General features: G+C 40.1%; 1 protein-coding gene across 1 annotated transcript in view; it reads right to left on the minus strand.

Moving 5' to 3' along the window:
* Nucleotides 1-14,252, minus strand: part of LOC127844161 (ribosome biogenesis protein bop1-B-like) — a 44,867-nt gene that overhangs the window by 10,857 nt on the left and 19,758 nt on the right. Inside the window, exons 12-15 of the mRNA XM_052374187.1 lie at nt 6,286-6,389; nt 4,640-4,722; nt 3,831-4,016; nt 2,463-2,565 (exon numbers count right to left, since the gene is read on the minus strand). Of these exons, the coding sequence (XP_052230147.1) occupies nt 2,463-2,565; nt 3,831-4,016; nt 4,640-4,722; nt 6,286-6,389 (476 nt within the window). The remainder of the gene's footprint in view (nt 1-2,462; nt 2,566-3,830; nt 4,017-4,639; nt 4,723-6,285; nt 6,390-14,252) is intronic.

Below are 14,252 nucleotides of genomic sequence, written 5' to 3' on the forward strand. Positions count from 1 at the left end.
TTTGTTTTTCACACCAAGTCGGCTCTTTCTTTACTCATTTAATCTTTGATCATTTTAAATGTAATTCGAGTAATTAGATCAAGACGGGTCGGTGTTTAAATTGCCATACGGTCTTATTTGTTTTTTACACAAAGTTGGCTTTTCCTTTACTCATTTAATCTTTGATAATTTTAAATGTAATTCGAGTCATTGGATCAAGTGCAGGTCGGTGTTTTGATTGCCGACGCGCTTTGCACCTATCATAATTTTGACACAAAGTGTCTGGCTTTGTTAGCGGGATTTATGACCGGTATACTGTCATCACCATAGCGACGCATTATCGCGCCAACCGGAATAAACATTATGACACGAGGAACAACTTTTTTGACAAGGTTTGAAACAAATTGTACGAATACAAAGTCTTTGAAATTACTCGATTTTTTATTTTTTCTTCCGAATATTCGATTCGGAAAACAGTATCCGAATATTCGGTCCGGGACCGAATATTCGGATATTCGTTGACATCCCTAATTAAAACATCATTAAATAACATTTCTTAAAACAACATTTCATTTTAAACACGCAATAAAACAAGAATATCAGTGAAACTGATGGATGCTCCCCGATGATGCGTTTTGTCAATCTATGTGTTAATTACCACCTAAAAAAATTCTAATTTTAGCCCCGGTGACCTTCACCTTGACCCCAGTGACCTCAAACCTCATCAAAAGGTAGAGGTCTATGCAAGGGACCTACATTCCAAATATGAAAGAGATCAGTAAGTATTGAAGGCGCTATGAGAAACTGTAAAAAAGTGTGATGGAAATCTATTATTAGCCTCCGTGACCTTGACCTTGAACCCAGTGACCTCAAAACCTCATCAAAAGGTAGAGGTCCATGCAAGGTACCTACATGCCAAATATGAAAGAAATCAGTAAAGTATTGAAGGCGCTATGAGAAACTGCAACAAAACTGTGACGGAAAATCTATTATTAGCCTCGGTGACCTTGACCTTGAACCCAGTGACATCAAACCTCATCAAAAGGTAGAGGAAATATTAAAGAGATCGGTAAAGTATTGAAGGCGCTATGAGAAACGGTAAAAAAAGTGTGACAGAAAATCTATTATCTGCCAACAAATAATCGGCCGCTGGCAAACGTCGTATTTAAAGATAAACGAATGACAAGAGCAACAATAAATAATTTCTCAGCCGATCACTTCAGACCTGTCTACGGACTATCGATCTGAATTAAAGGATGATCATTAAATAATTAGTTCTATGTTGATGATGTTACACCTTTCTGACGATTATCGACGTTATCGTTTGAAATAAAAGGAGATAATTAAGTTGTTTTACTCACAAGCTATGCTATTGTAAAGAAAAATGTCAACCAAATGGTATATTTATTACGTATTTGCTAGGCTACCAATTTTCATTTTCTGCAATCAAACGATATGCAAATTTTATTTCAAGTGCAGAACGCGTACAATTTTTCGGACTGTCGTTATCGGATACATTATTTTTCGCTGATTTAAATTTATTTCCGGAGTTCTTTATAGAAGAAATAGAATGCCGAATACATATGTTGGGTTCCTGGTTCTAAGACCCCCGGCCTAATTTTCAGGATTTCAAATTTGGGACAACTTACTCCACTGTTAAGTGTACATGTACAATTGACTTATGTTTGTACTTTGAAAAGTACCATAATAATTATTTCTATATTGAAAACTGCATGTTATATTATATGTGATATGCCCTTGTTGTCATCAAAAGAAATATGATCAAGTTGATAGGATATATTATTATTTCAAAACCACTTTTCGCGCGCCGAAAAACGAAATCTGGTTGGCTCAAAAAATTGAAAAAGTATTGAAGGCGTTATGAGAAACTGTAACAAAAGTGTGACAGAAAATCTTTTTTTTATAAGCCTTGGTGACCTTGACTTTGAACCCAGTGACATCAAACCTCATCAAAAGGTAGAGGTCCATGCAAGGTACCTACATGCCAAATATGTAAGAGATTGGTAAAATAGTGAAATCGCTAAAAGAAACAGTAACAAAAGTGTGACGGAATATCTATTATTAGCCTCGGTGACCTTGACCCAGTGACCTCAAACCTCATCAAAAGGTAGAGGTCCATGCAAGGTACCTACATGCCAAATATGTAAGAGATCGGTAAAATAGTGAAGGCGCTATGAGAAACTGTAACAAAAGTGTGACGCACAGAAGTACTGAAGGACAAACTGGCAACTATATGCTCCTCCGAAATTTTATTAACTACTTTGGCGGAAGGATGATTCCCCAAACCAGGGGAATTTGATGCGCCTCAGTATAGAGGTGACAATAACATAGTGACATCACCATCTATGTATAGAATGGGAACATTTACACAGCAAAACATAATGATGCTTTTAAAAGACAGCACGTGGATAAACTGAAGGCAGATACCATTCCACAATGACCCTTAGTGACCCCTGGCTTACCTTCTGCATGCACCGCCATACTGGACACCCATTTACAGTTTGCCTGCAACTTCTTACTGAGTTCCTGCTTTAAGAGGTTGTAGACCCTGACATAGCGCTGGGTCTGAAATGTACAGAACAACATTAACACATATATTTTAGAAAATTAAACCGACTTCAGTGTTCACTTTATGAATATGGTTAAAGCTCTTCGGCTTATCCAAACAGAACCTTTCGTTTAACATCTATAACATCATCTGTTTACTTAAACAAGCTCTTTGCTTGGTTTCTCCTTGTGTACACGGGATTTCCATTCATTTAACAGCATATAGTAAACCTTATTCTTTTTTTCTAGGAAAGCATAACAAATACAAGGGCTGTTTGTAAAACATGCATGCCCCCATATGGGCTGTCAGTTGTAGTGGCAGCCATTGTGTGAATACGTTTTTTGTCACTGTGAACTTGACCTTTGACCTAGTGACTTGAAAATAGATCTGCCAGTCATGATCAATGTACCTATGAAGTTTCATTATCATAGGCCTAAGTATTCTTGAGTTATCATCAGGAAACCATTTTACTGTTTCGAGTCACTGTGACCTTGACCTTTGACCTAGTGACCTGAGAATTAATAGGGGTCACCTGCCAGTCATGATCAATGTACCTATGAAGATTCATGATCCTAGGCGTAAGCTTTCTTGTGTAATCATCTGGAAACCATTTTACTGTGTCGAGTCACCGTGACCTTGACCTTTGACCTAGTGACCTGAATATCAATAGGGGTCATCTGCGAGTCATGATCAATGTACCTATGAAGTTTCATGATCCTCGGCGTAAGCCTTCTTGAGTTATCATCTGGAAACCATTTTTCTGTTTCACGTCACTGTGACCTTGACCTTTGACCTAGTGACCTGAAAATCAATAGGGGTCATCTGCGAGTGATGTACAATGTACCTATGAAGTTTCATGATCCTAGGCGTAAGCCTTCTTAAGTCATCATCCGGAAACAATTTACTATTTCAAGTCACTGTGACCTTGACCTTTGACCTAGTGACCTCAAAATCAATAGGGGTCATCTGCCAGTCATGAGCAATGTACCTCTGAAGTTTCATGATCCTAGGCCTAAGTGTTCTTGAGTTATCATCCGGAAACCATCTGGTGGACGGACCAACCTACCGACATGTGCAAAACAATATACCCCCTCTTCTTTGAAGGGAGGCATAATAAGCAGTTTACATGCACAAAACTCACATATCAGTTATTAAAAACTGCCATATTAAAATTTTAACATCCACAGAAATATTTACAAACAATCAAACACTAATGCTTCAAAGATTTTTTGTCCAAAAGAGTCCACTGCAACCCAATTCACGCCCTCCTAGTGGTACTTACTGCCACAAACAAGAAAGGTCTTAGCGGATGGAAGCGCACACACTGCACGCTTCCTTTTGACTTGGAGAACGGGTTCTGTGACCTGCGTCGTGACAGCTGGTGAATCAGAACAGACCTCGTCTGACCGTCGGGCATGACCGTGGCAAAGTAGTCACCCTTTGAGTGCCACGTGAACTGGGATACATCCTGTTAGAGGAAGAGAATTATTCAGATTGAAGAAATCTCTGGAAAACTAGCAACTTGTAACACACAAGACTAATACAGCAGCAGTAGCATGGTGACTATGTTCAATGGTAAATAACTCTTGATACCTGGGTTTCACACTTCTGAATCTTGTTTAAGTTTCAATTACATCCAAAAAGAAAGGTTGAATAGTTTCGCTCAACAAACTCCAAACATGTTTTGTGAACTGACAGAATGGACCAATCAAAATTTAGAGCAACCCCAACATACCCCTTCTTATGATTCTTTTGTGGGGAAATAATGAGACATTTTTTCTGCCTGTCACCTTCAAGTCTGACGTGCCAATCTGCATTTCTAACATAGTTACAGAGACTCACTAGATTCTGACATGGTTTTTAATTGTTAGTGTACAACACTTAGGATAAATACAATCCCTTTATCATGATTCTGGCAATAATTATCATATGTTCATTATTATACTTGTATATATTATGTTAATATTTTCACTGAAGTATAACTGTATAAGTGTAGGACAGCATAACTTCATATATATTTTTTATTTTTTTTAAAGAAGTTTTTGAATTTCCTCAATAGAGCATCCATACAGGACAGATAAATGATCTCACATGTGCATGTGTCAGCTTCAGTCGGTACCCCTGGTCGTGTTCACTGCCCTCACATACACTCCACGACACAGCAACCTTGGAATCTAATCACCATATAGAGAGTAAAACCTTCATTAGCAAAATATTTGTATACAGTATAAGCTCTAATTATGATGCTTGTAAAAAGGTTGATCTCTTTGTTGCTGAACAAAAACTATTTTTTGATGCACAAAACAAAGAACAGCTTATTTAAATCCAATACGTTTGGAAAACATAACCTCAGCGCTCACTGGTATATCATAATTAATTTAATTTATTTAACATATTGCTTGCATATCAGTATATATCACAACTAGAAATGGCGCGGCAGAGGCCGACGCGTATCCCCACGCCGAATGTTTGACCTAGGTGTGCCCCAGGGTTGGTAATGGGGCCATGCATAGCTGAGATTGACCGTATTGTCATAAGAGAAGTTCATCATCAATTAGAAGTGAATTGGTGTAGAAATGAAGAAGTTATAGTAAAAGGCAATTTTGGGTGGGTGTGACATATGTGGGCAGGGCGCCCCAGGGTTGGTAATGGGGCCATGCATAGTTGAGATTGACCGTATTGTCATAAGAGAGGTTCAGTATCAATTTGAAGTGAATCGGTGTAGAAATGAAGAAATTATAGTAAAAGGCAATTTTGGGTGGGTGTGGTCTATGTGGGCGGGGCGCCCCAGGGTTGGTAATGGGGCCATGCATAGTTGAGATTGACTGTATTGTCATAAGAGAAGTTCAATATCAATTTGAAGTGAATCGGTGTAGAAATGAAGAAATTATAGTAAAGGCAATTTTGGGTGGGTGTGGTCTATGTGGGCGGGGCCCCAGGGTTGGTTATGGGGCCATGCATAGTTGAGATTGACCCTAATGTCATAAGAGAAGTTCAGTATCAATTTGAAGTGAATCCGTGTAGAAATGAAAAAATTATAGTAAATGGAATTTTTTGGTGGGTGTGGCCTATGTGGGCGGGCGCCCCAGGGTTGGGATTGGGGCCATGCATAGTTGAGATTGACCCTAATGTCATAACAAAAGTTCAGTATCAATTTGAAGTGAATCCGTGTAGAAATGAAAAAATTATAGTAAATGGAAATTTTTGGTGGGTGTGGCCTATGTGGGCGGGGCGCCCCAGGGTTGGGAATGGGGCCATGCATGGTTGAGATTGACCGTATTGTCATAGGTGAGGTCCAGTATCAATTTGAAGTGAATCGGTGTAGAAATAAAGAAGTAAATGTAAAATAACCTAAAAAAATGAGTGATAATTTCTGACGCGGCCCCACCCCAACCCCTATAACTTTTGACCCAGGGGTCAGATCAAAATTCCAAATAGTGCAGGGTCGCACATATGCTCATAGCTACCATGTGTGTAAATTTCAAGGTTCTAGTGCTTTTAGTGTAGGAGGAGATAGTGGCCAGGACGGACGGACAGACGGACGGACAGACGGACGGACGGACGGCGGAGATCACCACAATATCCCCACCTTTTTTTCAAAAAGCGTGGGGATAATTATAAGTTCTATCCTTACATCCGTATACAAAAATCATCATTCCAAGACATCAGCATACCAGTGCACGAAGGTCAGTGGCCCATACTATGGCCTAGTTACCCCAAATCCCAGAATGTCCTACCTGCAGAAGACTCGGCCTGTGTCTGTGAAGCCAGCATGTTATCTGTGTTGGAGAGCTGAAGTTTGTCCCCCACACCAGGGTTCAACAACACCACTGTTTTCTCCCTGCAATAAAGTTAAGTAATTCATGTAAAATGATTTACAAAGGATTGCAAGTAAATTTCATTAACATGACAATCAACATCTTTTTGATTTTTTGCAAAGCATAGGTACCACCAACATCTAAGACTACTTATTGTTAGTCAGTCTATCATGTCCTGAGTATTCTTTATTTCAGGAACATACTCATCCAAAATGTTTCTTTTAATATAGGTAAACCCGTCTTTAGATCTCTGATAAGATGAACCCGATTTCCCCACCCACCACACCAAGGCTATGAAGCAGACAACAGGGCTGGGGTTCTATGATATAGCATATTTTTGCAAGTGTCAATTATGCAGAAAGCTACTGAGCTAAAAGAATGAATTCTATTCTACAAACTGCATATATGAACTAAACCAAAAAATTTGAGAATTTCCATTTCAGGTTATTTGAATTTCACATATCAAACAACATCTAAGCTCGAGATTTAAATTAATTCCATTCTACAACCTCTTGATTGAACAACATTGACAATTTCCAATTCAGGTAATTTGAATTTAATCTGAAACAAACTACAACTCAATGACAATTCAGCTAGGGACTTCAAATAAATTACACTCTTCACGCTGGAGATTTTGACTTACACACCTTGAGAATTTCCAGTTAACCCTTTACCACTTAGAAACGTATTTTGACGCATTTGTAGTCCCTTAGGGCTATTCCAGTAAAACATATGTCCCACCCCCAGGAAGGCACTTTCAAAATGAACCAACCCCCTTCAGAAGTTAATTTTACAAAAAAAAGAACTCCCTTTAGAATATTCTTTTCTGCTATTTGGACCCCCTTTAGAAGTTTTTTTTATTAATGTGAATTTCAATAGCCCAAAATATAAAGTTTGCAAAGCATTTTTCATTGGGGTTCTGATTATTCTGTCCCCTTCTTCAAATCATGTTGTATTTTAGCATATTGTATATTTATTAAATACATTTTTTATCAAATAAAAATTGGCCACTTTTGGTCCGACATGCCAACTACTTCAATGACACCTAGGAAAATGGTGTTGTTTTTGAAGCTTATGTCACTTCCGTTTTGATTTTAAAAGCACTTCTAGGGCAGCATTAACATGGAGGAAATTGTTTGTGATACGACGCCGAGTCACTCAGCGAACAATCTTATTAACTATAATTTACCTTTGATGGAAACTAATTACAAGTTCCGAATCATATTGTTTATTAACTGTAGATTAACCACGTTCGGACATAAACAATCAAAGCCTGTCCCCTCCCCAAAAAATAAAATTAATTTGTCTGTAGAACAATATGGGATTGTTAGCATTGTTGTTTTCAAATTTCAACATGTTTTTCACACCCATGCCCGTGACAGATTTTGTCTGTCTTTTAAAACGACGCGTATAAAACAAAACTGTGTTCGCACCTTACTGTAGGATACCGCACCTGCAGTGACAATTGCGTGTTTGATTATGCAATTAACAGTTTGAAGCCATGGAGAACTCATAGCTGATTGTAATAATCGTATTTTACCCAAGTCTCTCGATTCCCCGATACATATGTTTCAACTGTCTCAATCGCATACATGCAACTTCTCCCGTCTTTATCCATTACTCGATAATCCCGCATATGCCTGATTTCCATTTTTAAAAGCAAATTCTGGTTAATAATGACGATAAGAGGGCTCAAGAATGTTATAAACACAAACGTTACCAATTTTCGAAAGTATCAAATTAATTTCGGCATATGTTTCCATTTAAAGATTTCATGAAATAAGTGCCCAATCAGGACAGTTGTATTCCAACATGGGTAAATAACCTGACACGGTTTGCACGCATCATGTACATCTATTTTCGGTTACAAATTCTAGCCACACATACATAGTGCACGTGGATTAAATGAATTTCTTTGTCCTGATAAAAAGCGCGAGAAAATTAGCGTGGGTGTATTTATTTGTAAATAAACATTTCATAGCGGGTACAACATTGAGATCATTAATTTTAATTTCCATTAAAAGTTTCGTTGTTACTAAATTACCGGGATATCTTGCGAATTACTTGGCATTGACATTTCCTCTTAATAAAATATAATTCAAACACGCTGTATCGTTACCGTTTCGCTGTTTCAGTTCCTTCATTATTGAAACAATTAAGACTTATGGTTTGCGCTCTGTGTGTCCGTCAGTCTTTGAGTCTGTCACACTTTTCTGGATCCTGCGATAACTTTAAAAGTTCTTTATATTTTTTCATGAAACTTTAAACATGGATAGATGGCAATATGGGCATTATGCACGACATTTCATTTTGTTCCTACGTCAACAATTCTGGTTGCTATGGCAAATATAGAAAAAATATATCTGACAATGGTGGAGCCGGTAGTGGACATATATTGCTTGGCAATAGTCTTGTTGTATTGTATACTGACTGCACACAAATGTCGTGTACAGTTAAAATTCCTCTGCAACGCCCAATGAACAACCTTCGGTACATATACTATTTGGCGCAGCCTGGCTGGTCACTATTCTACTATTTGGGGCTTCCTGGCTGGTCACTATTCTGCCATAGGGCCCTCAGTGAGGTTTTCTATTTCTTAAATAGTGCACGTGCTTATCTAACATGAACACGGGTCGGAGCCACTTGCATGGGCCATAATACACAGTCCGGATGGTTATATTCAGTAGCACGCGTGGTCAGTAACTAACAAGTTCGAGTAATAAAGCACAGAGATTGTGATCTGAACAAGGGCTGTTTGTAAAACATGCATGCCCCCCATAGGGGCTGTCCGTTGTAGTGGCAGCCATTGTGTGAATACGATTTTTGTCACTGTGACCTTGACCTTTGACCTAGTGACCTGAACATCAATAGGGGTCATCTGTGAGTCACGATCAATTTACCTATGAAGTGTCATGATCCTAGGCAAAAGCGTTCTTGAGTTATCATCCGAAAATCATTTTACTATTTCGGGTCACCGTGACCTTGACCTTTGACCTTGTGACCTCAAAATCAATAGGGGTCATCTGCAAGTCATGATCAATCTACCTATGAAGTTTCATGATCCTAGGCGTATGCCTTCTTGAGTTATCATCCGAAAACCATTTTACTACTTCGGGTCACCGTGACCTTGACCTTTAACCTAGTGACCTCAAAATCAATAGGGGTCATCTGCGAGTCATGATCAATCTACCCATGAAGTTTCATGATCCTAGGCGTATGCGTTCTTGAGTTATCATCCCGAAACCATTTTACTATTTCGGGTCACCGTGACCTTGACCTAGTGACCTCAAAATCAATAGGGGTCATCTGCAAGTCATGATCAATCTACCCATGAAGTTTCATGATCCTAGGCGTATGCGTTCTTGAGTTATCATTCAAAAACCATTTTACTATTTCTGGTCACCGTGACCTTGACCTAGTGACCTCAAAATCAATAGGGGTCATCTGCTAGTCATGATCAATGTACCTATGAAGTTTCATGATTCTAGGCCCAAGCGTTCTTGAGTTATCGTCTGACAACCACCTGGTGGACGGACCGACAGACCGACATACCGACAGACCGACCGACATGAGCAAAGCAATATACCCCCTCTTCTTCGAAGGGGGGCATAAAAATTGCATGGGTCCGAAATGAAACAGAATGCCACCAAAATCAAAAGATCACCGCCTAATGTCAAGTGTAAAAAACTATGTTTGAAACATTTAAAATAACGATAATTCCGAATGATCACGGCTTCCATTTTCAAAAGCATAATCCGTTCAACATTGCTCAAGAAATTGTAAAGAAAAAAGTTTGCCTTTTTCCATCAAATCAAGTTTACACGCTACTATTTTATTAAATCGCAGCCCAATCAGGACGGCGGTATTCCCACTGCACACGCATACATCGCCTTAAGCCATGTGTAAATTTACATTTAGACGCACATGTACAAGTCTTTTTCTGGAAATCGGGACGAAGTGAAAGTAATCATTTTAAAAATAAACCAACATTTGATTTTATTCAGATTGTCAACATTATTTATATTTGTGTCGTCTGTGTATTTTAGCAACTCTTATGCAAATAGATATCGATTTATTCCATGTTTAAAGCAAGTCTCGTTTCCGAGATTAAACTGTGTAAATTTCTTCAATATGGTTACTGACCTACAAAATCATTGTTTTGACAGATGACATCCTATTGTAATTGTATGAAGTATGCATAGAAGCCAACGAAATGTTAAACAATCGCGTAGAAATTAAAATATCGGGTATCATCTGTATCTGTTTCTTATATTCGTTAATTTGAAATTCTTGCATTGGTTAATTTGAAAATTATTTAACATTTGTTATAGTATACAATCAATATTTGTAAATATTTCTTCTCGGCGAATCGCCGCGTGTTAAAACGCGGCGTGATTCGGCGGATCGATGCCGAGGCAGAAACAGACGTGGTGTCACTCCGCGAATTATCGCCGAGTGCCTCGGCATGATGCGGAGTGAATACTCGTTGTGGATGCGGAGAAATTTCGAAAGCAAAAGAATCCGTCCGCGGGAGAATGCCGGACAAAAACCCTCCAGGATAAAAACCCTCCCGTCAGTTTTATAGGGACCGGACGAAAACCCTCCCATGAATAAACGGGGACGGACAAAAACCCACCCATGAAAAAAACGGGGAAGGACAAAAACCCTCCTATGAAAATACGGGACCGGACAAAAACCATCCCGTGAAATCTGAGCCACGAATTCAAGTACCAACGATTATTTATGAATTTTTAATCCGAAATCGGTCATTCCGAATGTCGTTTCCGACATTTGTATTTTGTTGTCGGTTCTCCGAGATATTTATTTTTTGTAAAAGTGACTTCACTTCAGTAGGTAACATAACATTATATATTGACTAATTCCGAATTGAAATGCTGTTATTTTACACCCATTTGACGTCAATTATGTGGGAAGCAAATACATTTGTCGGCGTTTAATTGCTTTTTATTGATTCTGTGATTAAACTTATTAAAAACTAAAAGTAGTTGAAGATTCGCAGTTTGCTATTTTGAGTAAATTTTGCGGATTAATGAATGCAACAATGTGTGAAGCAATTACATTTGTCGGTGTTTAATTGCTTTAACGGGAGGGTTTTTGTTCGTAGATGCAGATTCACAATTTGCTATTTTGATATATATTATTGTATGCCATTAACTAGTTCATTGTTATGATTAGCTTATTAGTGGGCCTAAATAACCGAATCATTGACATATTTGACAAAACAGTATGCTTTATAAATTGTCTGCAACAATGCAATTGAAAACGTTACAGTCAAAGATAAATTCAATAAGTAAATAAGACAAATTATTTACATGCTAACGAATTGTTAGTTGTTAACAGATTTTTACTTTCATTTTCGCAAAGGTTTCAGAAACTTCCCGGAAAGCACGCTTTTTTGCATGAATGTGCTATGACGCGATTAAACGTTGCACTTAATCGTATTGCATTCAATTGCGGTATGTTTACAGTTAATGGATACACATTTTCTTTCAACAATTTTACACCCCTGAAAACACAATACACAAAACACACAATGGGTAATTTTGTCGGATTAATGAATGCAACACTAAGTGAAACAATTACATTTGTCAGTGTTAAATTTCTTTTACGGGATGGTTTTTGTCCGCCCCCGTTTTTTCATGGGAGGGTTTTTGTCCTCCCCCGTTTTTTTCATGGGAGGGTTTTTGTCCGCCCATGTTTATTCATGGGAGGGTTTTCGTCCGCCCCCTATGAAAATGACGGGAGGGTTTTTATCCGGGAGGGGTTTTGTCCGTATTCCTCCGCGGGATAGCCGCGGACTTTGTTGGTTTCGCGTGAGCTGTAATGTAGTCCATTTAAAGTTGGCAAATAGGGTTAGAAGCAAAATAGAAATGATGCCGCCCAACAGAAGTAAAATATAAGTTATAACACCCCCCTTCAGAAGCAAAATATGAAGAAACCCATCCCCAACAGAATTTCTTTATTTTGCCGTCCTGGGGTGAGATATATGCTTAACTGGAAGGGCCCTTAGAAAGTAACATTGAAATATAACCCTTAGATACTGAAGAGAAGCAAACAGCATAAGACCTGAACAGTCTGCGAGTTACTCGCAGGCTGATCTGGTTTTATGCTGTTTGCACATAGCCATTGTCACTTTGCTTCTGAGAGGGAAAGGGTTTAAGTTATTTGCATTTCAACAAATTCAAAGTATCAATCAGCTTTGGGACTCACCACACTATTGCTACCATGCACTCAGCTGGATTGACTCAACACACTATTGATACCAGGCACACAGCTTTGTGACTCACCACACTATTGCTACCAGGCACACAACTTTGGGACTCACCACACTATTGCTACCAGGCACACAGCTGGGTTTGCGACTCACCACACTTTTGCTACCAGGCACACAGCTGGGATGACTCACAACACTATTGCTACCAGGCACACAGCTGGGATGACTCACCACACTATTGCTACCAGGCGACTCACCACACTATTGCTACCAGGCACACAACTTTGGGACTCACCACACTATTGCTACCAGGCACACAACTTTGGGACTCACCACACTATTGCTACCAGGCACACAGCTGGGTTGACTCACCACACTATTGCTACCAGGCACACAGCTGGGTTGACTCACCACACTATTACTACCAGGCACACAGCTTTGGGACTCACCACACTATTGCTACCAGGCACACAGCTTTGCGACTCACCACACTATTGCTACCAGGCACACAGCTGGGTTGACTCACCACACTATTGCTACCAGGCACACAGCTGGGTTGACTCACCACACTATAGCTACCAGGCACACAGCTGGGTTTGCGACTCACCACACTATTGCTACCAGGCACACAGCTTTGGGACTCACCACACTATAGCTACCAGGCACACAACTTTGGGACTCACCACACTATTGCTACCAGGCACACAGCTTTGCGACTCACCACACTATTGCTACCAGGCACACAGCTTTGCGACTCACCACACTATTGCTACCAGGCACACAGCTGGGTTGACTCACCACACTATTGCTACCAGGCACACAGCTTTGCGACTCACCACACTATTGCTACCAGGCGACTCACCACACTATTGCTACCAGGCACACAGCTGGGTTGAATCACCACACTATTGCTACCAGGCACACAGCTGGGTTGACTCACCACACTATTGCTACCAGGCACACAGCTCCCACACTATTGCTACCAGGCACACAGCTGGGTTGACTCAACACACTATTGCTACCAGGCACACAGCTGGGTTGGGACTCACCACACTATTGCTACCAGGCACACAGCTGGGTTGACTCACCACACTATTGCTACCAGGCACACAGCTGGGTTGCGACTCACCACACTATTGCTACCAGGCACACAGCTGGGTTGCGACTCACCACACTATTGCTACCAGGCACACAGCTGGGTTGCGACTCACCACACTTTGCTACCAGGCACACAGCTTTGTGACTCACCACACTATAGCTACCAGGCACACAGCTGGGTTGCGACTCACCACACTATTGCTACCAGGCACACAGCTGGGTTTGCGACTCACCACACTATTGCTACCAGGCACACAGCTTTGGGACTCACCACACTATTGATACCAGGCACACAGCTTTGGGACTCACCACACTATTGCTACCAGGCACACAACTTTGGGACTCACCACACTATAGCTACCAGGCACACAGCTGGGTTGACTCACCACACTATTGCTACCAGGCACACAGCTTTGCGACTCACCACACTATTGCTACCAGGCACACAGCTTTGCGACTTACCACACTATTGCTACCAGGCACACAGCTGGGTTGACTCACCACACTATTGCTACCAGGCACACAGCTTTGCGACTCACCACACTATTGCTAC

This window comes from Dreissena polymorpha, chromosome 9, assembly GCF_020536995.1.
Source record: "Dreissena polymorpha isolate Duluth1 chromosome 9, UMN_Dpol_1.0, whole genome shotgun sequence".
Classification (NCBI taxonomy): domain Eukaryota; kingdom Metazoa; phylum Mollusca; class Bivalvia; order Myida; family Dreissenidae; genus Dreissena; species Dreissena polymorpha.